This window comes from Panthera leo, chromosome E1, assembly GCF_018350215.1.
Source record: "Panthera leo isolate Ple1 chromosome E1, P.leo_Ple1_pat1.1, whole genome shotgun sequence".
NCBI lineage: Eukaryota > Metazoa > Chordata > Mammalia > Carnivora > Felidae > Panthera > Panthera leo.
The window spans coordinates 27,892,103-27,919,481 of record NC_056692.1 but is presented as its reverse complement, the minus strand read 5'-3'; the positions used below and the strand labels follow the sequence as shown (position 1 = coordinate 27,919,481).

Below are 27,379 nucleotides of genomic sequence, written 5' to 3'. Positions count from 1 at the left end.
GCACTGTCAGCACAGAGTCCAATGCAGGGCTCCACCTGGCAAATGTGAGATCATGACCTGAGCTGAAATCAAGAGTTGGATGCTTAACTGACTGAGCCACCTAGGCGCCCGTAGAGATTACTTAAAAAAAAAAAGAGTGTGTTGTTTAATTTCCACATATCTGTGAATTTTCCAAATTTCTTTCTGATGTTGGTTTCTTTTTTTTTTTTAATTGTTTTTTAATGTTTATTTATTTTTGAGAGAGAGGGAGACAGAGCATGAGCGGGGGAGAGGCGCGCGCGCACACACACACACACACACACACACACACACACAGACTCAGAAGCAGGCTCCAGGCTCTGAGCTGTCAGCACAGAGCCCGATGTGGGGCTTGAACCCAATGAGCTGTGAGATCATGACTTGAGCCGAAGTCAGGCACTAGTTGACTGAGCCACCCAGGCACCCCTGATGCTGGTTTCTAATTCCATTCCATTCTGGTTAGAGAAGGTAACTTTATGTGATTCATCTTTTATATTTATTGACACTTATTTTGTGACCCAACATCCAGGTCTATCCAGGAGAATGTTCCATGTGCATTTTCGAAGAATGTGTATTCATTCTGCTGCTTGAATGGAACGTTGTATATATATTTATATGTTCATTTTAGTTGGCTTCTAGTGTTGTTAGGTTTTTTCTTTCCTTGTTTATCTTTTGTCCAGTTCTCTCCATCACTGAATGTAGGGTGTTGAAATCTCCAATTGTTATTGTAGAATTGTCTCATTTCTTTCTTTAATTTTGTCAGTTTTTGCTTTAGATATTTTAAGGTTCTGTTGTTAGCCCTATTGTGTATATGTATTGATGATTGTTTCTTTCTTTAAAAAAGGTCAGTTTGTCTTTATTGGTAAGCAGGCAGGTGGTAGGCGAGTCAGGATGCTGGGGAGCAGCTGAGGAGAGGGTTCTGCAGTTGCCATCACAGTATATAATTGCTATATCTTCTTGATGAATTGACTCTTTTATTATTATACAATTATTTTATGTAAATTATTATTTATCATTATTCTTCTTTGTCTCTTGTAACAAGTTTTCTCTTGAAGTCTCTTTTGTCTGATATTAGTATAGCTGCTACAGCTCTCTTTTGGTTACTGTTTGCAGGCAATATCTTTTTCTATCCTTCCACTTTTAACTTATATGTATTTTTGAATCTAAAGTGAGTCTTTTGTAGAAAGTCTGTAGTTAGATCATTTTTTAAAAATCCATCTGCCAATCTGTGCCTAAGTCTCTGACTTAGGGTGGTTCAACTTAAAATTTTTTTTCTTTTACAATGGTACAGAAGTGGTACACATTCAGTAAAAACTACATCAAATTTTGATCTTTTCTGGGCTGGTGATACTTTGTCCAATACCCTCTTGTGTTGCTGGATAGTGGCAGTGAGCCACAGTTTTCAGTCAGCATGCAATCACAAGGGTAAACAACCAATACGCTTACAACCATTCTGTACCCATATTACCATTCTGTTTTTCAATTTCAATATAGTATTCAGTAAATTATGAGATATTCAGTGCTTTACTGTAAAATAAGCTTTGTGTTAGATAATTTTGGCCAACTGTAGGCTAATATAAGTGTTCTGAGCACATTTAAGGTAGGCTAGACTAAGCTATGATGTTCAGCAAGTTAAGTGTATTAAATGCATTTTTGGCTTAACAGTATTTTCAACTTGGTATAGGTTTATTGGGATGTAACCCCATTGTGAGTTGAGGAACATTTCTATTTTATTTCTCAAATTCTCCATTACTGTCTTCTTTTTTGTTAGATATTTTCCAGTGTATCATGTTGATTCCCTTCTCATTTTTTTATCATGTATTTTTTAGTTATTTTCTTAGTTGCTCTGGGGATTATAATTAACATCCTAATTCATAGCAGTCTAGTTTAAATTAGTGCCAGATTAGTTGCAACAGTATATAAAAATCTTGCTGCTGTATAGCTTCATTTACCCCCCGTTTATGTTGTCATTGTCACAAATTGCTTCTTTATACATTGTGTGCCTGTCAACATAGAGTTATAATTATTTTTTTATATTATTTCTATATGGATTTGAGTTTCTGTCTGGTGTTCTTTCATTTTCAGCCAGAAGGACTCTGTATAGTATTTCTTGTAGAATAGATCTAGCAATGAATTCTGTTTATCTGGGAATATCTTAATTTCTGCTTCATTTTTGAAGAATACTTTCGCCAAATTCACAGTTCTTGGTTGGCAGTATTTTTTCTTTCAGCAATTTGTATATGTTATCCTATCACTTTCTGGCCTTTGAGAACCAATGAATGAATGAGTAAATGAATAAATACACACAAACATGCGTGTGTGTGTGTGTGTGTGTGTGTGTGTGTGTGTGTGTGTAAAATCTCATTTTTACCTCTCCATTGGTATGCTGGTAAATGTTTAGTGACTGGCTTTCCAGGAAAGAAAATGTATGCACATATATGCATACATGTTTATTATAAAGTTGCTGATATAAAGGATGTATAGTACACCATTTATAAATAATAATAAAATGTAGAATACTCTTTTTTTTTTTTTTTTTAGTTTTATTTATTTAAGTAATCTCTACACCCAGTGGGGGGCTCAAACTCATAATCTGGAGATCAGGAGTTGCATGCTCTTCCAACTCAGCCAGGCAGGTTCCCCCAAATGGTACTCTTTATTGTAAATCTGTAGCCAACTAAGTCTTACAGAAAGCTTTCATTGATTTGATTTTTTTATGGAGATTAATTTCACATAATAAAATTCACCATTTAAAAGTGAACAATTCAGGGGCACCTGGGTGGCTCAGTTGGTTGAGCATCCAACTCTTGATTTTGGCTTCAGGTCATGATCCCAGAGTTGTGTGATCGAACCTCGCATTGGGCTCCATGCTGAGCATGGAGCCTGCTTGGGATTCTCTTTCTCTCCTGCCTCTCTCCCCTGCTCTTTCTCTCTTTCTAAAAATAAATAAATAAAAATAATAAAAGTGAACAATTCAGTGCAGTTAGGACATTCACAATGTTGTCAACCACTACTTGTATCTAGTTCCAAAACATTTTTATTACCCTCAAAGGAAACTCATTAAAGAGTTGCTCCCTTTCCTCTCCCCCTGCAAAGACCCTGGCAACCACCAATCTGTATTCTGTCTCTATCGATTTACCTATTTTGGATATTGCATATAAAATGGAATCATAAGATACATGATCTTTTTGGTCTGGCTTTTTCACTTAGCATAATAGGTTCAAAGTTCATCTGCTTTGTAGCATGTATCTGTACTTCATTCCTTTTCATGGTGGAGTAATATTCTGTTGTATGTATACACCACAATCTGTTTATCCTTTTATCTGTTTGGGCAGTTTCTACCTTTTGATTATTGTAAATTGTGCTGCTATGAACATGTATATACATCCTTTTTTTTTTTTGGTACCAGTTTTCAGTTTTTTGGGGCATATACCTAGAAATGAAATTGCTGGGTCATGTGGTAATACTGTGTTTAATTTTTTGAGGAACCACCGAACTGTTTCTTCATAGTTGCTGAACCATTTTACATTCTTACCACCAACATATGAGGTTTTTCGTTATTTTAATTTTGCTAAACTTATGTATCCTTATCTAACCTATGGAATTGTTTGGCAAAATCACACTACCAATTAGCATTTGATTGCTATCCAGTTCAAAAGAAGTTGCTAACCTCATGGTGAACAAGTACTATTTTAACGTGAATGCTGATTGATATTTTTGCTTATGTTAACAAGTGTGATGAAAGTGAAACAACAAAGGCATATTTTTTAAATTGAAGTATAATTAATGTAAAATATCCTGTTAGTTACAGGTGTACATTATAGTATTTTGGTATTTTTACACATTATGAAATAATCCCCACAATATGTCTAGTTACCATCTGTCACCATACACAAAGGTATGTGTGTATGTCTTTATATGTGGGCTGTCTTTCCCTCCTGGAGGTTCTTATCCAGGACTCAGTTCTGTTGCCTCCTGTTTCATTGATGCCTTCTCTCACATCTGGTCTGAGTTAACCTCCCTCTACTTTATCACCTACTTATTCATCATCATTTCACCCAGTGTAGTTTCTTTATAACTCCTAGTATTATCAGAAATTATTCATGTATTTGCTTGCATGTTAATTGTCCTTTACTCCACTAGACCATAAACTCCAAGAGAACAGGGACCTTGTCTCTTGTTCCCCACTGCCTAGAACAGTGACTAACATATAGTAGGCATCAATAAATATTTGCTGAAAGAATGAATACTCTAAATAAAATATAAAAATGGCTTCCTTACACATGGCTTTATCAAATTCTCTTCGTTAGTGTAATCCTCATTAGATAGAAAAATATATAATCTTACAGGTTTTTAAAACTTGTTTATATTTGGATTAGTTCGCAAATTCTGTTTGTTCTTGGATTTTAGATCTTGGACTATATTGTAACTGTCATGATGAAAATATTTATCATCTATAAGTGAACCTTCTTGATTAGAACTTCAACACAAACCTGTCTCATGCTGAATTCTATATTATAACAGATTCTGTAATGATTAATTGCCTTATAGTATATTTAAAATTAAGGGGAGAAAGTATGCTAAGAATTAGGTTTTGAAGAAGGTATAATAATTTAATATTTGATGATTTTTTTTAACCAAAAAATCTTGAAGGTAAAATGACATTGAATCGAAGAATTTGTTTTACTAAGACTTTAGAAGTGCTTTTTATCAGTGTAAAATGCCTCTGTAACGATTGTGTTATAGTGGCAAAGTATAAGAAAATTACTTCTTTTTCTTTTGTTGAATTACCTTTTTAAGTTGATAAATTATCTTTTGCTTTTAAAGTATATTTATTTTTGAAAGAGAGAGAGCATGCACATGAGAGCATGAGCATGGGGTAGGGGCAGTGAGACCCAGGACTCTGAACTCAATCTTAAGCAGGCTCCACGCTCAGTGTGGGGCTCAGACTTGCAAACCATGAGATTATGACCTGAGCTAAAATCCAGTTGGATACTTAACTGACTGAGCTGCCCAGGTGCCCCAAGTTGATAAATTATCATACCAGAGTACATTTTAACTTTCGATGATTAATGCAGAAAGCATTGGGTGAATAGATTTATAATTCTCCAAAATAAAGCTTTTGGAGAATTAAAAATAGAAATAGAAGGATTTTTTTCCTGCAATGAACTATGCTTTTTGGATGTCATTTTTAAAATTTTAACACCAAACTTAATATCCTTATCTCTTCCACATTTAGGTTCGATTAGTGATAGTGGATGGTATTGCTTTTCCTTTTCGTCATGACCTAGATGACCTCTCCCTTCGTAGTCGATTACTAAATGGTCTAGCCCAGCAAATGATCAGCCTTGCAAATAACCACAGATTAGCTGTAAGTATTATTAGTCAAGAGAACTTTATAATGAAGTCAAGATTGTATAACATAGTAATGTCTAGAAATAGCAAAATAGAATTTGACTAAAAGCAAATAATGCAGACACAGTTTTGAATGTAGTTTTGGTTTGATTTCTGGAAAAAATTAATTCTAGACATAAATGTTTCTATCAGTTTTCCTAGAGAATAATAAGCATAATCAAGATGCTGTATTTTATTTTTATTTATTTATTATTTATTTATTTATTTTTATTTGTTTTATTTTTTAAATTTACATCCAAGTTAGTTAGCATATAGTGCTATGATGATTTCAGGAATAGACCCCTTAATGCCCCTTACCCATTTAGCCCACCCACCCCCCCACAATCCCTCCAGTAACCCTCTGTTTGTTCTCCATATTTAAGAGTCTCTTATGGTTTTGTCCCCCTCCCTGTTTTTATATTATTTTTGCTTCCCTTCCCTTGTGTTCATCTGTTTTGTCTCTTAAAGTCCTTATATGTGTGAAGTCATATATTTGTCTTTCTCTAACTAATTTCACTTAACATAATACCCTCCAGTTCCATCCCTGTAGTTGCAAATGGCAAGCTTTCATTCCTTTTGTTTGCTGAGTAATAATCCATTGTATATATATACCACATCTTCTTTATCCATTCATCCGTCGATGGACATTTGGGCTCTTTCCATACTTTGGTTATTGTCGATAGTGCTGCTATAAACATGGGGGTGCATATTACCCTTCAAAACACCACACCTGTATCCCATGGATAAATGCCTAGTAGTGCAATTGCTGGGTCCATAGGGTAGTTCTATTTGTAGTTTTTTGAGGAACCTCCATACTGTTTTCCAGAGTGGCTGCACCAGCTTGCATTGCTACCAACAATGCAAAAGAGATCCTTTTTCTCCACATCCTTGCCAACATCTGTTGTTGCCTGAGTGGTTAATGTTAGCCATTCTGACAGGTGTGAGGTGGTATCTCATTGTGGTTTTGATTTGTATTCCCCTGATGATGAGTGATGTGGAGCATTTTTTCATGTGTCGGTTGGCCGTCTGGATGTCTTCTTTGGAGAAGTGTGTATTCATGTCTTTTGCCCATTTCATCACTGGATTATTTGTTTTTTGGGTGTTGAGTTTGATAAGTTCTTTCTAGATTTTGGATACTAACCCTTTATCTGATATGTCATTTGCAAATATCTTCTCCCACTCCATCGATTCCCTTTTAGTTTTGCTGATTGTTTCCTTCGCTGTGCAGAAGCTTTTTATTTTGATGAGGTCCCAAGAGTTCATTTTTGCTTTTGTGTCCCTTGCCTCCAGAGACGTGTTGAGTAAAGTTGCTGCAGCTGAGGTCAAAAGGTTTTTGCCTGCCTTCTCCTCTAGGATTTTGATGGCTTCCTATCTTACATTTAGATCTTTCACCCATTTTCAGTTTATTTTTGTGTATTGTGTAAGAAAGTGTTCCAGGTTCATTTTTCTGCATGTCGCTGTCCAGTTTTCCCAGCACCGCTTGCTGAAGATACTATCTTTATTCCATTGGATATTCTTTCCTGCTTTGTCAAAGATTAGTTGGCCATACATTTGTGGGTCAATTTCTGGGTTCTCTATTCTGTTCCATTGATCTGAGTGCCTGTTTTTGTGCCAGTACCGTACTGTCTTGAAGATGCCATGTTTTAAAATGGACTTGTTTGATAAAGAAATAACTACCTTTGGTAATTGCAATCTTGGGTTTTTCTTGTCTAAATATACTTGATTTTTTGGGAGGCAGCTGAGTGGCTGAGTCAGTTGAATGTCCAACTTCAGTTCAGGTCAGAATCTCATGGTTCATGAGTTCGAGCCCTGCATCAGGCTTGCTGCTGTCAGTGCAGAGCCCTCTTTGAATCCTCTGTTCCCCACCCCCCCTCCTCCCCTGTCTTCTCTCTCTCTCTCAAAAAAATAAACATATAAAAAAATGTTTTTTTGAGAGACAGAGCGTGAGTGGGGGAGGGGCTGAGAGAGGGAGACACAGAATCTGAAGCAGGCTCCAGGCTCCGGGCTGTCAGCACAGAGCCTGACGTGGGGCTTGAGCTCACAAACTGTGAGATCATGACCTGAGCCCGCAGTTGGACATTTAACTGACCAAGCCACCCAGGCACCCCTAAAAAAAATATTTTTAAATAAATATGCTTGATGTTTTTCAGGTAAGCTCTTTTAACATCCCCAGTTTTCTTTTACTCTGGGCCTTTTTATTAGTACGTGTTGTATAATCACAGACCCAGACCGATAGAAAATTTACGTAGTGTGAATAACCTGGATGATTGGAGATGGAGCTAACTCTTCTAGATTTCAAATATGAGGTTAGACGTAAACATAAGTTCAGAAGTGAAGACATAAAAAGGAGTAACAGTCTTTTTTTTTTTTTGACTATTTGCCATCACTTTCCACTTCTGCAACCCCATGCCACCTTCTCACACAAATATACACACTTGTCCAGGAGGGAGATGGGAAAAGAGTAAACTGCTTAATTTTTTTGTATTTACCCTAATTAGAGAGTCTTTAGCACATATCCATGATGCAAGTAGATAAAGAACTCCTTGATGAAATCATTTCAAAACATCTTTTTTTTTTGGAGTTTTTATTTATTTATTTATTTTGCCATATACCAAAAAGCATAGTGTCCTGTGTTTGAATTATTGTCATTAATTTGTAATTTAGCATTCTGTTAATATCAGTGAAGAGCGCGCAGTAGGGGGCACTCAAGACTATTGGGTTGCATAGTTCCTTAGGGTTTTTTATTTTTGTTTTTTTAACAGAAATATTTTTGATTTTCTGATTAAATAACTAATCTAAACAGTGGAATACTACACAGTGCTTAAGAAGAGTAATGTAAATATATAATGTAATGTAGTAGAGTAATGTAAATGTAGACATACTAGCACAGAACAAGATATATCCAGATATATGATTAAGTGAAAACATTCAAGTCACATTATAATATATTTTATGTGATCCCACTTTTGAGAAAAATAAAAATTATATATGTGCATTTATATTTACATGGACAAAAAGATCTGAAAGGATCAAAATGGTCATAATGACTACTTCTAGAAGTAGGATTTTGTAGGGCTGAGGACATACTTTCCCCTCTTACTTTATAAATTCTTCTTTGCTTGATTTTTAATTTCCAAGTTTCTATGTATAGAATCATGTGTGACCTTTGACAATAAATACATTTCACTGGGCGCCTGGGTGGCTCAGGTGGTTGAGTGACTTCGGCTCAGGTCATGATCTCAAGGTTCATGGGTTTGAGCCCCAGTCGGGCTTTGTGCTGATGGTACAGAGCCTGCTTCAGATTCTCCATGTCCCTTTCTCTCTGCCCCTTCCTCACTCTCGCAGGAGTACGCTCTCTTTCTCTCTCTCTCTCTCAAAAATAAACATCACAAAAAAATTTAAGGGGCACCTGGGTGGCTTAGTTGGTTGAGCGTCCGACTTCAGCCCAGGTCATGATCTCGCAGTTCATGTGTTTGAAAATCATGATCTTGCAGTTGGTGAGTTTGAGCCCCACATTAGCGCAGAGCCCACCTCGGATCCTCTGTCTCTCTTTCTGCCCCTCTCTTTCCTTGTGTGTGCTTGCTCTCTCTCTCTCTCTCTCTCTCTCTCTCTCAAAAACATTAAAAAAAATTTTTTTAATATATTTCACAATTTTTTTTAAGTTTATTTTTATTTTTGAGGGCGAGAGAGCAAGAGCATGAGCAGGGGAAGGGCAGAGAGAGAGGGAGAGAGGGAATACCAAGCAGGCTGTGCATTGTCAGCATGGAGCCTGACGCGGGCCTCAAACTGACAAACCACAAGATCATGACCTGAGCCAAGATCAAGAGTCGAATGCGTAACTGATTGAGCCCCCCAGGCACCCCTACATTTCACAATTTTAAGTTATATATGTTTTCTATAAAAGAAGTTTTAAACTTTCTAAGTAGAAAGTAAGTAAATTATCTATTACCCAGAGATGATTATTGTTGAGTTTGGTATACATATTTTTCCAAACTTACCCTTTCTCTATATATGTATATGGACATATTTTTTTTATTTTTTAACGTTTTTTAAAATTTAGTTTTTAATGTTTGTTTATTTTTGAGAGAGAGACAGAGCATGAGTGAGGGAGGAGCAGAGAGAGAGGGAGACACAGAATCTGAAACAGGCTCCAGGCTCTGAGCTGTCAGCACAGATCCCTACATGGGGCTTGAACTCACGAACAGTGAGATCATGACCTGAGCTATAATCGGCCACTTAACCGATTGAGCCGCCCATGCGCCCCTAAGATTTTTTTTAAAAGTGGGGCTCAGACTCACAACCCCTGTATCAAGAGTTGCATGCTCTATGGAAAGAGCCTAAATGTCCATCAACTGATGAATGGATAAAGAAATTGTGATTTATATACACAATGGAGTACTACAGGGCAATGAGAAAGAATGAAATATGGCCCTTTGTAGCAATGTGGATGGAACTGGAGAGTGTGATGCTAAGTGAAATAAGCCATACAGAGAAAGACACAGATACCATATGTTTTCACTCTTATGTGGATCCTGAGAAACTTAACAGAAACCCATGGGGGAGGGGAAGGAAAAAAAAAAAGAGGTTAGAGTGGGATTAAGCCAAAGCATAAGAGACTCTTAAAAACTGAGAACAAACTGAGGGTTGATGGGGGGGTGGGAGGGAGGGGAGGGTGGGTGATGGGTATTGAGGAGGGCACCTTTTGGGATGAGCACTGGGTGTTGTATGGAAACCATTTTGACAATAAATTTCATATATTGAAAAAAAAAAAGAAAAAAAAAAGAGTTGCATGCTCTACCAACTGAGCCAACCAAATACCTTTATATAGACGTTTGGTTTTTTTTTAACTTTCACTATTTTTTTTAAGTTTATTTATTTATTTTGAGAGAGAGAGAAAGAGAGAGCCCACGTGTGCAAACAGGGGAGGGACAAATAAAGAGGGAGAGAGAAAATCCCAAGCAGGCTCCAGGCCCAGCACAGAGCCCAATGTGGGGCTCAGTCTCAATGACCATGAGATCATGAGTTGAACTGAAATCAAGAGTCAGACACTGAAGGGACTGAGCCACCCAGGTGCCCCAAAAAAGTAACTTTTCTTAGGCTTTTCTGATACCTTAGGACAGATTAATTTGGTGCACGAAGTAAATCAAGATAAAGCACAGATGCTTACAGACACAGTTCAAAGCTATGGTAGCTTGATGCTAAGATGCTGAGTATTGTTCCTAGGGAAAGGAGCTTGGTGATGCTGCTCTCCCTGTCTGGGTACTCTCTGCCTCTATAATGGTTCACTGCAAAACAAATGCTTTAATGCTGTATTTGCTTTTTGCTTTTTTTTTTTTTTTCCATAAAAGTGCGAATCCTCTTTGGATTTATTTTGGTTAGCAAAAACAGGTACTAATGTAGGTCTTTCATAAAAGTGAAATGGCATAACAGGAACTTTTGAAAATCAGGAGACCTGTACTCTGTAAACCAGTGCTGTCTGATAGTACTTTTCTGCGAAGATGAAAATGCTCGGTGTAATATAGCAGTTGCATAGCTATTGAGCACTTGAAAAATGGTTAGTGCTACTAAGGAACTGAATGTCTAATTTTAATTTAATTTTTTAAAGAGTGTTTTTAAAAAAAATGTTTATTTTTCAGAGAGAGCACGAGCAGGGGAAGGGGAGAGACAGAAAGGGAGACAGAGAATCCCAACAGGCTCTGAGCTATCAACCATAGAGCCTGGTGTGGGGCTTGAACCCAGAAACTGTGAGATCATGATCTGAGCCAAAATCAAGAGTCAGATGCTTAACTGACTGAGCCATCCAGGGGTCCCAGATTTTACTATAATTTTTAAAAGCTCTATGTGTAGCTAATGGCTGCAGAATTGGATGGTGCACCTCTAACCAAAAAGTGGTGGTATAAATAAATATCCCAGTTACTAGAGTTTAAATACTTGGTAGTCTGTAAAGGGTATTATTCAGCATGTTGGGGATGCCAGTTAATCCTGTATTTCAGGTAATTATCAGTTTACATTCCGCTTAGCTTGTTCTAAGATGCATGGCATGAGGTAGTACATGGGGAAGCCATTGTGGCACTTAAGGGAAGAGGAGCTAGAAGAAAATGTGTCGTCCAGTTGGTGGCTAATTGAAATCTAGATGGAGCACAGATTTCTCCTTTGTAGACAAATAAAAATACCACTGCAGTGGGAATAGCCAAACAGCCTTTTCTTTCTCCATTTTCTTATGGAACTGATGACTTTTTCAGAACAGGTAACTTTTTTCATTGCTTTTCATAGAAGTTCTTTATCAGTTTCAGCTTGCAATTGTATCTGTCATATTTCTGGTGGGAAGGTCTGTATTGGAAGAATATTTAAAAGAACTCTTTCTGGAGAATTTGGGGCTGGGAAGTGCCAGATAATCTTTTACTGTATTAAGTCAGCTTTAAACACTCATTTTCTCTACTTTAAAATTACTGTCCTTCATTTTGAGGCAAGGGAAACAAAAACAAAAATAAATTATTGGAACTACATCAAAGTAAAAAACTTCTGCCCAGCAAAGGAAACCAATGAAACTAAAAGACAGCCTACTGAGTGGGAAAAGATACTTGTGAATGATATAACCAATAAGGAGTTATCCAAAATATATAAAGAATTTATACAACTCACTGCTTACAGGGCAGAATAAATGTCTTTTGGGTTAGGACAGTATAAAGAAAATTAAAAAATTTATACAACTCAATACCAAAAAACACTGAATAATCCAATTAAAAAATAGGCAGAAGACCTGAACACATATTTCTCCAAAGAAGACATACAAATTGCCAACAGACACATGAAAAGATGCTCAGCATCACCAATCATCACAGAAATGCAAATCAAAACCACAGTGAGATATCACCTCATACCTGTCAGAATGACTAAAATCAAAAACACAAGAAACAGCAAGTGTTGGTGAGGTTGTAAAGAGAAACGAGTCCTCAGGCACTATTGGTGGGAATGCAAATTGGTGCGGCCGCTATGAAAAACAGTATGGAGGTTCCTGAAAAATTAAAAATAGAAGTAACATGTGATCCAGTAATCACACTACTGGGTATTTACCCAAAGGATAAGAAAACACTAATTCAAAAGGATATACGCACCCCCATGTTTATTGCAGTATTATTTACAATAGCCAAGATATGGAAGCAACCCAAGTATCTATCAACAGATGAATTGATAAGGAAGATGTGTGTGTGTGTGTGTGTGTGTGTGTGTGTGTGTGTGTGTATACACACACATATATAATTGTTGAATGACTATATTGTACACCTGAAGCTAATATAATACTATGTTAACTATACTGGAATTAAAAAATAGAGGGGTGCCTGGGTGGCTCAGTCGGTTAAGTGACTTCAGCTCAGGTCATGATCTCACAGTTCATGAGTTTGAGCCTGGCATCAGGCTCTCCACTATTAGTACAGAGCCCTCTTTGTTTTGTTTTGTTTCCCTTAAAATGTTTTAATGTTTATTTACATTTGACAGAGAGAGCATGAGTAGGGAAGGGGCAGAGAGAGGGAGACACAGAATCTGAAGTAGGCTCTAGGCTCTGACCCGTCAGCACAGAGCCCAATGCAGAGCTCAAATTCATAAACCATAAGATGATGACCTGAGCTGAAGTTGAATGCTCAACCGACTGAGCCACCTAGGTGCCCCAGTGCAGAGACCACTTTGAACCCCATCTTTCCCTCTCTCTCTGCCCCTCCCCAGCTCATATTCTCTCTTTCTCAAAAATAAACATTAACAAATTTTTAATTAAATAAATAAATTTAATTTAAAATACCAAAAAGAATAAAATAAAATTGCTCTTCTTCAAACCATGGAATCTTTTCTGTAAGTCACTATTTAATCCAAAAGAATTAGTAATATTTTTAGCCTTGAGGGCCATCTTTGAATAAAGTAACACCTATATCTATTATCAGCAGACGAGTATAGTCATAATTTGGAGTCATTTGACCTGATTACTGGGTTTCATTTTTTCCCACTTCTTCTGTATTTTCTTTATGATTTTAGGTCTTTTCTCCTAATTTTTGCTTCAGTTTTTGTTTCCTATAAAACCAGAAATGGTAATACTGTATTTGTCTCTTTCCTGAAGAGGAAACAGTGAGTATTTATTAAGTATGTCACACTCTTTTGATTAAGTACATTCTAGAGAGGCAACAGTGGTTAAAAAAAAAAAAGACTCAATCTTTGTAAGCTTCTGATTTCTCATGTGTTAAACTGGAATAATAATAATACTTCATTCATGTAGTAGTTGTGAAGGCTAAATAAGATAATGAAGGTAAAGCACTTAGCATAGCTTCTGATATTTATTAAGTACTCAATAAATGTTTATTACCACTACTGATATTGCTACTGTTGGTCTGGTGGATTCTATTGGCTTATCCAAAACTTAATTTTTAAAAGTGAGGTTTTTCCAATACTCCCATTTAGGAAGTTTTTATACATGGTCTCTTTAGACCTTTATGTATTATGTATTATCTATTTTTATTCTTCCATTTTCACAATTAGAACTTTGTTCTTGTCTGTTAAAAATGTTTATGTTCAATAGAACCTGTTTTCAGATAACTAGTCATTTTAATGGGTAAATTTTTAAGAATTTATCAGAAAAGTTTTCATTACCTAAATATGTTTTTCTTTAAATTGTATTCAGAATAGTAAAGTCACAGGATTATTTGATAATTTTGGGGAGAGACTCACCTAATTTTCTCACCTTTTTTAGGTACTTTTAACTAATCAGATGACAACAAAAATTGATAGAAATCAGGCCTTGCTGGTTCCTGCATTGGGTGGGTAATTAATCAGATAAGAATTTTTAATTTTTTAAAGTTTATTTATTTATTTTGAGAGAGAAAGAGTGTGTGTGAGTAGGGGAGGGGCAGAGAGAGAATCCCAAGCAGGCTCCACTCAGTGCAGAGTCTGACATGGAGCTCAGTCTTAAGAACTGTGAGATCGTGACCTGAGCCAAAATCAAGAGTCAGATACTTAACTAAGCCACCCAGGCACCCCGCATTTTTAATTTAACAGTTTTTTCTACCTCTTTCATTTGATGCTTGTTGAGTACTGTAGGTTCCATGAAAGCAGAGATTGTATCTGTCTTACTCACTGACAAGTGAGCATGGAGCACAGTGTCCTTAGACACTGACTCATCCTTTCAGTTATTTAACAAACATTTATTGAGCATCTACTATTCGGCAACCATTGTGTCAGGTACTGAGCATATCAGTATTCATAAGATGACTCTTGCCCTCAGAAAGTCTTAGGCAGTAAGAAGGGTAAATCCATTTAAATACTGATCACACTACAGTGAATAGACTTATGATTTTTCCTAACCTCAGTCATGGTTTTGTTAGGACACAGTGTTTCGAGATTGTTTTGTACTAAATTCTTTAAGAATATTCTGTCCGAGTTTTTGCTTTTCTTCTGGTAGCCGGAAATATGTTAGTAAGTGTGATAAGGAAGATTGACAAATATGTTGACTCAAACTATAAAGTTTTCTGAAAGCAAATAAAGGATAAAGATCTGCAGTATTTGCATAGATAGGTAAAAATCTATTAATCTCAAGTTGCCACCCATATACAAGGGATTTTGAAAGTGTAAGTATATTCTTGTGTTAAATTAGGTAAAATAAAACTGTTTTGGTCAGAGGCATTCTGAAAGACTTATAACCTTGTCAGTAAGGTAATATACAGTTGTTCTGTTCTTGTTCCCACTAGGGGAAAGCTGGGGACATGCTGCTACAATACGGCTAATCTTTCATTGGGACCAAAATCAAAGGTCAGTATAGAAACAAGTTAATAATTTTGAATATTGGGTTAATTACACGAACAGTTATGTTTTCTTAGATCTACTCCAGTGGATGAAATCTACAGTGCCCCCATGAACTAAAGCTTTTGTTGCCTTGTTCTCTATCACCTAGAGAAATCATAGAAACATTGTTAAACTACACATTTAGCTAACATAGGAAATGCTTTGGAATATTTAAATGATGGGGTGCACCTGAAATGAGTAGGTGGCCAAGGAATGCTACCTTCTAAAGCTCTTTGAAACCAAGTACCATTTATTAGTCTTGCAGGAGGTGGGTACTCTCTGTTCCTAGAAGGGATTTAAAGAAGAATAAAATCAGGACAAAAGGAAAACTTTGAGGTTAGCTTTAGGCCAATTTATGTGGAAAATAGGATGGTTTTTCTTAGTTGCTAAATATATTTTGGGTATGAAATTGTGTTTATTTTTGTTTTCTTTTGTATTTTGCTATCCTACTTTTGTTATCCAGTTACTTACCTGCCTTTCACAAGTATTGTTCTTTAAAATAAAACTATGGCAGCGTGAAACCTTTGTATTTATTTTTAAAGCTGCTGAGCAAGTGAACAAACCAGCTTTCATTTTCTTTAAAATAGGCAAATGAAAGCTGTGGAGTCTTTTATTATACACTTCTAGAAATGTCAGATTTATGCAGCTTCTCTGCTTTGAGATTAATTGGTATAACTGAGAGAACTTCATTTGGAAGTGCTCTAATGAATGGGGGGAGAGTGAGACAGCAGGTGGGCAAAGATGAAAAAAAAGAGTTGCTTAAATATAAATCAGGTCTGGTCAGTGATATTGTCTAGTTCTTTATCTACATTTCTCTGTTCTCCAAACTGAAAAAAATCATGCCTGACCAAATTAGGTTTTACTTAACTCTGAACTCATAGCAGAATTTATTACTTTTATATACATCTTTTGAAACTAATTCACATGGTTTGTGTCCCTTTTAAAAATGGCATTTCCAAAGAGCTCAGGTAACTCTCCTCCCCCCCCACCCCCCATAATACATAGTGCTTTACAATTAACTTCCATCCCCCAGTTCTGTAAATAAGTCATTGTATTCTGGATCACAAAAGGAATTCTTTCCTTGGCAACAAACTCTATTGTAAACATTTGGCAACAGTTCTGCAGATGAGAATCTTATGAACATATTACTTGTATTTTCTCAGATTTAGGTTTTCTGTAAAGTGCATCCCACTGTTAAATGTTTTTAGGAATTTCCATTTTAAATGGCCACTTTTATTCTACTATTAAATATTCACTAATAGAATACATCTAAAAAATAAAAATAATACAAGCAAAGCAAGATGTTTCAGTCTTTTTGTTTGGGGTCTTTTTGTTTTTTAAGATGCTCCATCTTTTTTTTTTCTTTAATGTTTATTTATTTTTGAGAGAGAGAGCAGAGGAGGGGCAAAAAGAGAGAGGGACACAGGATCCAAAGCAGGCTCCGAGCTCTGTAGCACAGAGCCCAACGCGGGGCTCAAACTCACTGTGAGATAATGACCTGAGCTGAAGTTGGATGCTTAACTGGCTGAGCCACCCAGGTGCCCCAAAGATGTTTCCTCTTTTAATGCACTCATTGGAAGGAGATGTTTGCCTTCTTTGTCAAATTGTAGAAGTTAGCATTGGTTAGGTACCCATGAGATCAGAAGATTATGCTTACTTTTTAGGAGTTAGCCATTTTATGACTTCCAGCTTCTTACTGATCCTTTCCAAGAAAGTGGAGAATGGTGTAGAACACTTGACAATGAATTAGATGGATTTAGGGGAAATCTGTTCCATAAGTTTTTTCTATATCCCAGACTATTATTTTAGTGACTACTTGCTGATACTAGGTATTTAACTGGGCAGTTTTTGTATACAACATTTCCTTCAATAATCCCTTCGATAATTTTTTGAGGGATCTATACTTACATAGAAGTGAGAATACCAAGGTTGCCCAGAAAGATTAATTAAGTAGTAAATAATAGCTACCATTTATTGAATATTTATTAACTATCCTCTACTAAGCATTGTATGTGTATGTATATATAATACTTCATTTTATTTTCCAAATAACTCTATGAAATAAGTAGTAGTATCCAAAGTTTATAGCTGACTCTATAATAGTCTCTTTTCCTATAATTGCTGTTTCTAGAATGTAATTATAGTATTGTGTTGATTGCCAGCAAATCTGAAAGTATAGCTCTTATCCTCCTTTTTAGATAAAATCCTTTTTCTCCAAACTGTTTTTTTCTCCCCAGCTAGAGATATATAAGTAATTTGCATACTTTATTATGATCAGAATAAGTTGACCTCATTTAGTAGAATTAAAATAGTTTTGTTCTTCATTGTTTGAAACCAGTTATCTTTAAGTCATTAAAGTTGCATGAAGTCTTGTATGTGTTTTAACATCTAGTTTATCTTGAAAGGATGAAAATAGAAATTCACACTGGGGAAAAATAGTTATAAAAATGAACACTTCCAGTTAGAGTAGAAAACTAAAAACCTTGACTAGCCAAATTTATATTGAGAATTGAACTTAAGTGTCCTATCTTATGCTTCAGTCCCCATCTTTTAACCAGAAACCCCTTTTACCCTCTGACTAACAATGAAATAACATTCCAACAGTTATTCAAATAAATACTTTTATCTCTGTCCTGTATATTGTGTGGGATTTCCTCCAAATTTCATATTCATGATAATATGAGGCTGAGATTTTTCAGAATTATATCACTTTTTGCCAGAAAGATCTGGTGGTAGAGTGGAGTAATACATCAACACCCCCACATAGTGTTTCATATGTGTGCTCAGCTTTAGAGCACAAATTGTGCTTCTGTCTTATTTCTTCCTGACCCAAACTGTGTAGTTCAGCCATATGTTAAGCTTCATCATAGCTGGGGCCATGAGCCAAGTGATTCTTTGGTTTAGTTTGTTTAAAAAGATCTCTTGAGATGCAGATATGAAATATAAAATTTTATTTTTACCTAGAAATTAGAGGAAAATTTTCACCCTGAATATTTAATGCCTACTTGACTTTAGGATTTTTAATAAACATGTAAATGCTTCTGAAAAGCTCATTTACTTTTTAATAATTTTCTCAGAAAATTCAGATGTATTGGGTATCTTTTTGGACATATTGTGATATGATGTGATTTAGATAATTTTTCAGAAGGTTAGCTAATTTTTGTTTTATTGAATCAAAAAGAATGATTTTTTAACCAGACAGGTTAAAATACACCATACCTCTCTCTCTTTCTCTCTCTCTCTCTCTCTCTATATATATATACACACACACACACACATGTATATATACACATATATACATATATACATACATGTATATATACATACATGTACACACACATATGTATACATACATATGTGTGTGTACGTGTTTGTGTGTGTATATATATATATATATATATATATATATATTTTTTTTTTTTTTTTTTTACTTTTATTTTTAATTTGTAAGTAATCTCATTGCCCAAAGTGGGCCTCTAACTCATGACTCAGAGATCAAGAATCCCATGCTCAGGGGGCTGGGTGGCTCAGTTGGTTAAGTGTCTGACTTAGCTCAGGTCACGATCTCACGGTTTATGGGTTTGAGCCCTGCATTGGGCTCTGTGTTGACAACTCAGAGGCTGGAGCCTGCTTCAGATTCGGTGTCTCCCTCTCTCTCTCTCTGCCCCTCCCCCACTCATGCTCTGTTTCTCTCGGTCTTTTTTTTTTTTTTTTAATTTTAAATTTTATTTTTTAAAATTTACATCCAAATTAGTTAGCATATAGTGAAACAATGATTTCAGGGGTAGATTCCTTAGTGCCCCTTAACCCATTTAGCCCATCCCCCCTCCCACAACCCCTCCAGTAACCCTCAGTTTGTTCTCCATATTTATGAGTCTCTTCTGTTTTGTCCCCCTCCCTGTTTTTATATTAGTTTTGTTTCCCTTCCCTTATGTTCATCTGTTTTGTCTCTTAAAGTCCTCATATGAGTGAAGCCATATGATTTTTGTCTTTCTCTGACTGACTAATTTCGCTTAGCATAATACCCTCCAGTTCCATCCATGTAGTTGCAAATGGCAAGATTTCATTCTTTTTGATTGCCGAGTAATACTTCATTGTATATATATACCACATCTTCTTTATCCATTCATCCGTCGATGGACATTTGGGCTGTTTCCATACTTTGGCTATTGTCAATAGTGCTGCTATAAACGTGGGGGTGCATGTGTCCCTTTGAAACAGCACACCTGTATCCCTTGGATAAATGCCTAGTAGTGCAATTGCTGGGTCGTAGGGTAGTTCTATTTGTAGTTTTTTGAGGAACTTCCATACTGTTTTCTAGAGTGGCTGCACCAGCTTGCATTGCCACCAGCAATGCAAAAGAGATCCTCTTTCTCCACATCCTCGCCAACATCTGTTGTTGCCTGAGTTGTTCATGTTAGCCATTCTGACAGGTGTGAGGTGGTATCTCATTGTGGTTTTGATTTGTATTTTCCCGATGATGAGTGATGTGGAGCATTTTTTAATGTGTCGGTTGGCCATCTGGTTGTGTTCCTTGGAGAAGTGTCTATTCATGTCTTTTGCCCATTTCTTCACTGGATTATTTGTTTTTTGGGTGTTGAGTTTGATAAGTTCTTTATAGATTTTGGATACTAACCCTTTATCTGATATGTCATTTGCAAATATCTTCTCCCTTTCTGTCGGTTGCCTTTTAGTTTTGCTGATTGTTTCCTTCACTGTGCAGAAGCCTTTTATTTTGATGAGGTCCCAAGAGTTCATTTTTGCTTTTGTTTCCCTTGCCTCCTGAGACGTGTTGAGTAAGAAGTTGCTGTGGGCAAGATCAAAGAGGTTTTTGCCTGCTTTCTTCTCGAGGATTTTGATGGCTTCTTGTCTTAACGTTTAGGTCTTTCATCCATTTTGAGTTTCTTTTTGTGTATGGTGTAAGAAAGTGTTCCAGGTTCATTCTTCTGCATGTTGCTGTTCAGTTTTCCCAGCACCACTTGCTGAAGAGACTATCTTTATTCCATTGGATTCTTTCCTGCTTTGTCAAAGATTAGTTGGCCATACGTTTGTGGGTCCATTTCTGGGTTCTCTATTCCGTTCCATTGATCTGATTGTCTGTTCTTGTGCCATCTTTCGGTCTTTCGAAAATAAATAAATGTTTTAAAAAATTAAAAAAAGAATCCCATGCTGTACCAACTGAGCCAGCCAGGTGCCCCAATTTTTCTGTTATATATATACATATATATATATATATATATATATTTTTTTTTTTTTTTTTTTTTAGAGCATGAACGGGGGAGGGTCAGAGAGAGGGAGACACAGAATCGGAAACAGGCTCCAGGCTCCGAGCTGTCAGCACAGAGCCCGATGCGGGGCTCGAACCCACGGACCGTGAGATCGTGACCTGAGCCGAAGTCGGCCGCTTAACCGACTGAGCCACCCAGGCGCCCCTTTTCTGTTATATTTTGTATTAAAGTTAGAATTATCAACTCTAAAGCATTGTAAAAACTTATAATCTCAGTCCCTAATGCTATTCTTTTTTTTTTTTTTTTTAATTTTTTTTTTCAACGTTTTTTATTTATTTTTGGGACAGAGAGAGACAGAGCATGAACGGGGGAGGGGCAGAGAGAGAGGGAGACACAGAATCGGAAACAGGCTCCAGGCTCCGAGCCATCAGCCCAGAGCCTGACGCGGGGCTCGAACTCACGGACCGCGAGATCGTGACCTGGCTGAAGTCGAACGCTTAACCGACTGCGCCACCCAGGCGCCCCCCTAATGCTATTCTTATATTACATATTACTCAGCAATTATTTCATTTTTGTATACAGTTGCAGTTACAGAGTATATGACATTTTGGATTCTGCCATTTTTGTCCTAAAAGTACAAACCTAAGACATTAAGCTAATGGACTGTGATCTCTGATTGCTTCTCTTTTGAATTGTGCCTGTGTGGAGGGGCAGTTTCAAAATTTGAAGAGTAACAGATCATAAACCAAGATGTCCTTTTTGAATTTTCTTTGAAAACAAATTAGACACTGCTTGCATCTTGGTCAGGGAGTGGCCTTCTGTGGCTTCCTCTCCCATGGGCTATGTGGCCTAGCGTCCCTGTCCCTGCCACCTGTGATCACACACCAAGGCCCGTAAGGGATTGGTGCCAAAGTTTCCATCAGCCTACAGGCAACAGCATGGCAGTCATCCTCTCCAGTGGCTCGCTCGTGGCCACCCATGACTAATACTGGTGCCTCCAGCGTTCCACTTCCAGTTAACAGGTCCTGCATAAGTGCAGAGTATCCTGGGGAAGCCATCCCTTACCACCCTGGTCTCCCCAAGGCTGACTTGGGTCAGTGGTAAGCAAGCTTCTTTTTTCAGGAAGTCTACTCTCCTGTTCATGGCTACAGTGTTGGAATCCCCAGGCCTCCAATGGCACGATCACCTGTGACTTGGCTCTGGAAACCATGAGGAAGCAGCTTGGTGGCCAGCCTGGCAAAGCCAACACAGCCCTGAGTGGCCACTACCAGCCACTAGGCTTTAGGAGACCCTAAGCTCATATCACAACCCCTACCCATCTTTCCCCTCCTCATAGACTAGGTAGGCTGCAGCAAGCAGAAGCAGTTGGGTTCTTTTATATCAAAACAGCAAAACACCAAAAAGGAAGTTGAGAGAACCCCACTCTTTACTTTCTAAGCCACACACAAGGCATCTTGACATACCTTGTAACCTTGTGCCTTGCACCAAGTGGAAAATAAACTCCAAGCAGCCAATAAAAAAAAAGAAAGAAAAATCAACATTATATTGTATGGAAATTAATGAACCTTTTAACTCTGAGAGTTTGTGATTTTTCTCTGTGTTAGAAACTATTTGTGCAGTTTTATCCATTTTTAAAAATTGTCGTAAATCTACCTGGCTCAGTCAGTAGAGCATGCCACTCTTGATTTTGGGGTTGTGAGTTCAAGCCCCATGTTGGACGTAGAGCTTACTTAAAAAAAATTTTTTTAATAAAATTGTGGTAAATTGTACATATCATAAAATTCATCATTTTTTTCATTTAAGTGTACGGTTTAGTGACATGAAGTACATTCACATTATTGTGCAGTCATCACCACCATCCATCTCCACAGCTTTTCCTTCTTCCCCAACTGAAACTCTTCCCATTAAACACTGATTCCCTATTCTTCCCTCCCATCAGCTTGTGGCAACCACTATTCTACATTCTGTCTATGAATTTGACTACTCTAGGCACCTCATATAAGTAAAATGATACAATATTTGTCCTATTATGACTGGCCTTTTTTCACGTAGCATAGTTTTCAATGTTCATCATAACACGTGACAAGAATTCCTTTCCTTTTAAGACTAAATAATACTCCATTATGCATAGAAACCACTTTTTATGTTTCCATTCATCTGTCAGACACTTGGGTTGCTTCTATCTTTTGCCTATTGTGAATAAGTTATATCAGTTTTAAAGTGATTTTAAAAGGAACTTTAAAAGTTTTTGCTTAGGGCACCTGGCTGGCTCAGTCTGTAGAGCCGTGCTTCTTGATCTTGGGGTCATGAGTTTGAGTCCCAAGTTGGGCATAGAGAGCTTACTTAATTAAAAATTTTTTTAAATAATAAAAGCTTTTCTTATATTTGTTTGCTGTTACAATATTTGAGCAAAGTTAATAAGAACTTAGAATTTTATTTCTAACTACTTTCAACTTTTAGTTTTATATTACTTTGCATAGTACATAATAAAATTCTACCTAAACAGGAGTGCCTGGGTGACTCAGTCAGTTAAGTGTCCGACCTCAGCTCAGGTCATGATCTCATGGTCTGTGGGTTTGAGCCCCGCGTCAGGCTCTGTGCTGAAGCTCAGAGCCTGGAGGCTGTTTCAGGTGCTTCGGATTCTGTGTCTCCCTCTCTCTCTGCCCCTCCCCTGCTCTCTCTCTCTCTCTCTCTCAAAAATAAATAAACACTAAAAAATTTTTTGAATTCTGCCTAAACAGACCTTGTTCTTGTCATGACAGTGATTCTTCTGGACGCAATCATTTTGAAAGAATGTGTCTTTCTTGTTTATTTGTATTGGTATGAGTATGTGTTTCTCATTTATATCCCAAGAAATTGTGTTAATACTTCTATCATAACAAAAAATACATGATGACTGCAAAAAGTTGGAAAAATATAAACAAAAAACCTCCTTTTATCCTGTAATAACAGCTTAACTTTTTGACTGTGGTCTTCTAATTTTCCTGTCTATGTGTATTTACATACTTACTCATAAAGGTGGGATCATACAGCATAACTTTTACTTAATATATTATTAATGTTCTCCCATCTAATTAAATATTTTCTTCCACATTATTTTCTTAAGCATCAATAGTATTTTGTCACATAGAAAATTATTTGAATTAGTCATTGGACTTTTAGATTGCTTAAAATTCCACTTAGGTAAACAAGTCTATTATTATATAAAATAATTATTATGTGCATACATATAGCTATTGATTAAAGGGAGTATTTTTGATATTTCTTTGCTTTCTACTTTCTGTGTCCTTAGAGAACAATAGAATTGTAGGAAAAAACTAAATTTAAATTATTAAATCAGTCATCTGAACTAATTAATTAAGATCATGTATTTGTGTATATTTATTCTTTTTCTCTAAGCAGGTTGGCAACATTGTGCAAATCACCAAGCCAGAAGGAATCTACAGTACTGTTTCAAATCACAGTCAGTATCATTTGATTAGAGTGGAATTTTGGTGTTGGTGGGCAGTAATTATCTGAAGAGAGCATTTACAAATTGCTTCTGTTAACTCCTGTAGGCAGCAAGCATATTTGAGGACAGCTTTTGATGCTTAGAACATTATCCCCAAAATAGTAGTATATATACAGAATATTCTAGTCACAATTGGACTGAAATTTATTCTTAAGAACAGAGGAAATACTTATTTGTAGGCTAGTGTGTTCCATGCCATATGTAATGTCAGGATATTAAAAATTTTTTAAGTGAAAGTTGCTAAAGATTTTCCAAGAAAAAATACTAACACTACTCATTTTAGTCTGTAGATATTATAGATCTATCATAGCCACCAAATATATCCTGCTTTAAAATGTTAATTTTCCTATAATTTAAAATCATAGAACACACTCTTTTTGGCTGAAATATGCATATTTATCAGTAGTGTTGAGCCAAATATATTCTTGGTGTCTCATTTTTAAGGACAAAAACAGAAATAGAGATTCTGAAATTGAATCATCGATTTAGTCTTTGTACTGCCTAGGTGCATTTAAAGTATCCTAACTGGAGGGGCACCTGGGTGGCTCAATTGGTTAAGCATCTAACTGTAGTTCAGGTCATGATCTCGCAGTTCGTGGGTTCAAGCCCTGCATAAGGCTCTGTGCTTACAGCTCAGAGCCTGGAGCCTGCTTATGATTCTGTCTCCCTCTGTTTCTGCCTCTCCCCTACTCATGTGTGCTCTTTCTCTCTGTCTCTCTCTCTCTCTCTCTCAAAAATAAATAAAACACTAAAATTTAAAATAAAGTATCCTAACTGGAAAATTTTATTTAGTTGTGAAAATAATTTGTAAAGCACCTAAGTAATTAATACCTGTTACTTCCTTTTACCTCTTCCAATAGAGCCACCATAAAGTTTGTTAGGATTGTCTTTTAGGGACACCTGGGTGGCTCAGTTGGTTAAGCGTCCCACCGCTCAGGTTATAATCTCGCAGTTCATGAGTTCGAGCCCTGCATCAGACTCTGTGCTGATAGTTCAGAGCCTGGAGCTTGCTTCAGATTCTGTGTCTCCCTCTCTCTCTGCCCCTCCCCTGCTCACACTCTGTCTCTCTCTCTCTCTAAAAAATAAACATAAATAAATAAAAGGATTGTCTTTTAGAGTATATGTTTATAATGCACTGAAATTTGTATGTATGTGTGTATATATGTATATATATATATGTATAAATAAATACACGCATACATATAAAAAATACTCTAGATATAAAATACTTTAGTACAGCTCTGGTTTGGACACGTACTCATGAGGTTTAACTTCTTCATTCACAGTGGTTGGTAACTTCTGTCTCAGTAAAGTAGCTCTCTTATCAATTAAAAATATTTGGAAGACCAGTTGTTATTTTAGATGTTCTTAAAGCATACTTGTATATTTTTTCATCTTCCAGCCTCAGGGATTTAGAGATGCTGTTGTTGCTCCTGCATGTTCTTGGCAAACAGAAGGTTCATTGAATTCCCGGAAACGGTCACGAGAATGAGAAGAACAGGAATCCAAAGACTAATCTTAAAGTATACATATGTATTGATGCTGTAAGATGTAATGTATACAAAGTAGTAGACTCATTATAAAATGTAAACACACACTATGGGATGTTTGAATCAAGAGCATAGGAACTGAATGTGAAAAACATTTAATTAGTATGATTCTCTGAATTTTTCAAAAGCAGTTTTACAATTATATTTTGCCCCATTTTCTTTTTTAGTAACATTCAGCAGAAACGATACAGGTATTGTATTTTTGCAGATGTGGAAAGCTGATCTCATGTGGCCAGTATGAATTTACCATTCAGACTGTTTTTTCCTCTTTTGCTAATTGCCTAGAAAACCCTTGGAAGAAAATATTTTTTTCACATTCCTATTTTGTTCTCCTCTTTAAATGTAGTTTTCATAATTCTTAAAAATGACTTGTTTTTATTATTGTAATGAAAAGCCAGCACCATGAGTCAGCATATTATTGTATTCAGTTTTAATGGTCGGATATAAACTTTACATGACCAATGTGATTTTAGTCACCCCAATCCTAAAATCTAACCCATTTGTGTATTTTTTTAATGTTATTTTATAATGTTAAGGGAAGGACTTTGGAGCTGTTACCCTATATAGAAATTGTCTATAACATACATCTTCCAGAATAGTCAAGTTGATAAATTTACAGTTATTTATCTCTATATTTTTGAAACACGGTGTGATCCATTCTAGAATTCTAGATGTATTGACATTTTCCTTTGAATAATCTTAACACTGTTTGTATGAATTAAAAATTTGGATTCTTGAATGGTTTTAAAATCATCTAAAAGTATTTTGGCACCTGATTCTTTTTAGTACTTCTCAATTCATTCACAAAATTTACTCTGGTTCCCAATGGAAGAAAATTATTTAAATAATTGAATATTATGTACTGTGACAACCATGGTGTCCACATTTTAGAGGCAACTGGTATTTCCTCCTCTCCCAGAGTGAACACTAAATTTATAAAGTTTTAAAAAACACAGTTATTCTGTAATTGATTATTCATAGAATAACTATGGTTTGCCAGGACTTTTTTGAGAATGAAATTAGACACTGCTAACAATCACATCAGGACACTGGACATAAACCAGGACCATCCCAGGCAAATCAGGCATATGGTTGTCCTAATTATAGAAGACTAATTTCAAATGACTATTTGAGTGTAGGATGACTGATTATAATTATTTTTGAGGTCTTTAAGGCATATATTTTTATTAATGCAGTCATTATAAAAAAATTACCCATCATTTTATATTCTCTATGCTCCAATCACAAAATCAAGACAGGGGTTTATTAGTGATAAATATCAGTGTTACTAGGGAGCAGAACTATAGGAATCTCATTTTATAAAGCATCATAACACTGTAAAGAACTATAGAACCCAGGATATAGACAAAGCCACGTGTATTTCTTTTTGGTTGTAACTTTTTTGTGTGTGTGCAACTCTTTATAAATAAACTTTATGTAAATATCCTTTCAAAGTTGTTTTTGCTAAAAAGATCACTGTTCTTCTAGTTATAATATACTTAAATCTTAGTCTGCTTGGGCCGCAATAACAAAATGCCATAAACTTAAGCAACAGAATTCTCTCACAGTTTTAGAGGCTGGTAGTCCAAGATCAGTGTGCCCGGATATTTGGTTCTGGTGAAGCTTCTCTTCCTTGCTTGTAGACAACCATCTACTTATTGAGTGCTCACAGGACCTTTCCTTGGTGAATGTGCATGGAGAGAGAGAGATCTTTTTCTCTTCATCTTTTTTTTTTATTTTTAATTGATATCTATATCTTTTTTTTAACTTGTTTTATTTTTTATTTTTTAAAATTTACACCCAAATTAGTTAGCATATAGTGAAACAATGATTTCAGGAGTAGATTCCCTAGTGCC

The 27,379-nt window shown here is 36.2% G+C and overlaps 1 protein-coding gene across 2 annotated transcripts in view; it reads left to right on the top strand.

The window, feature by feature from the left end:
* Positions 1 to 26,969, top strand: part of RAD51C (RAD51 paralog C) — a 37,325-nt gene extending 10,356 nt beyond the window's left edge. For both annotated transcript variants that reach the window (XM_042915302.1, XM_042915301.1), the window contains 5 exons: positions 5,258 to 5,389; positions 14,147 to 14,213; positions 15,141 to 15,201; positions 23,865 to 23,925; positions 25,376 to 26,969. In XM_042915302.1, coding sequence (XP_042771236.1) covers positions 5,258 to 5,389; positions 14,147 to 14,213; positions 15,141 to 15,201; positions 23,865 to 23,925; positions 25,376 to 25,465 — 411 coding nt within the window. In that variant the 3' untranslated portion in view covers positions 25,466 to 26,969. The remainder of the gene's footprint in view (positions 1 to 5,257; positions 5,390 to 14,146; positions 14,214 to 15,140; positions 15,202 to 23,864; positions 23,926 to 25,375) is intronic.
* Positions 26,970 to 27,379: the final 410 nt, after the last annotated feature.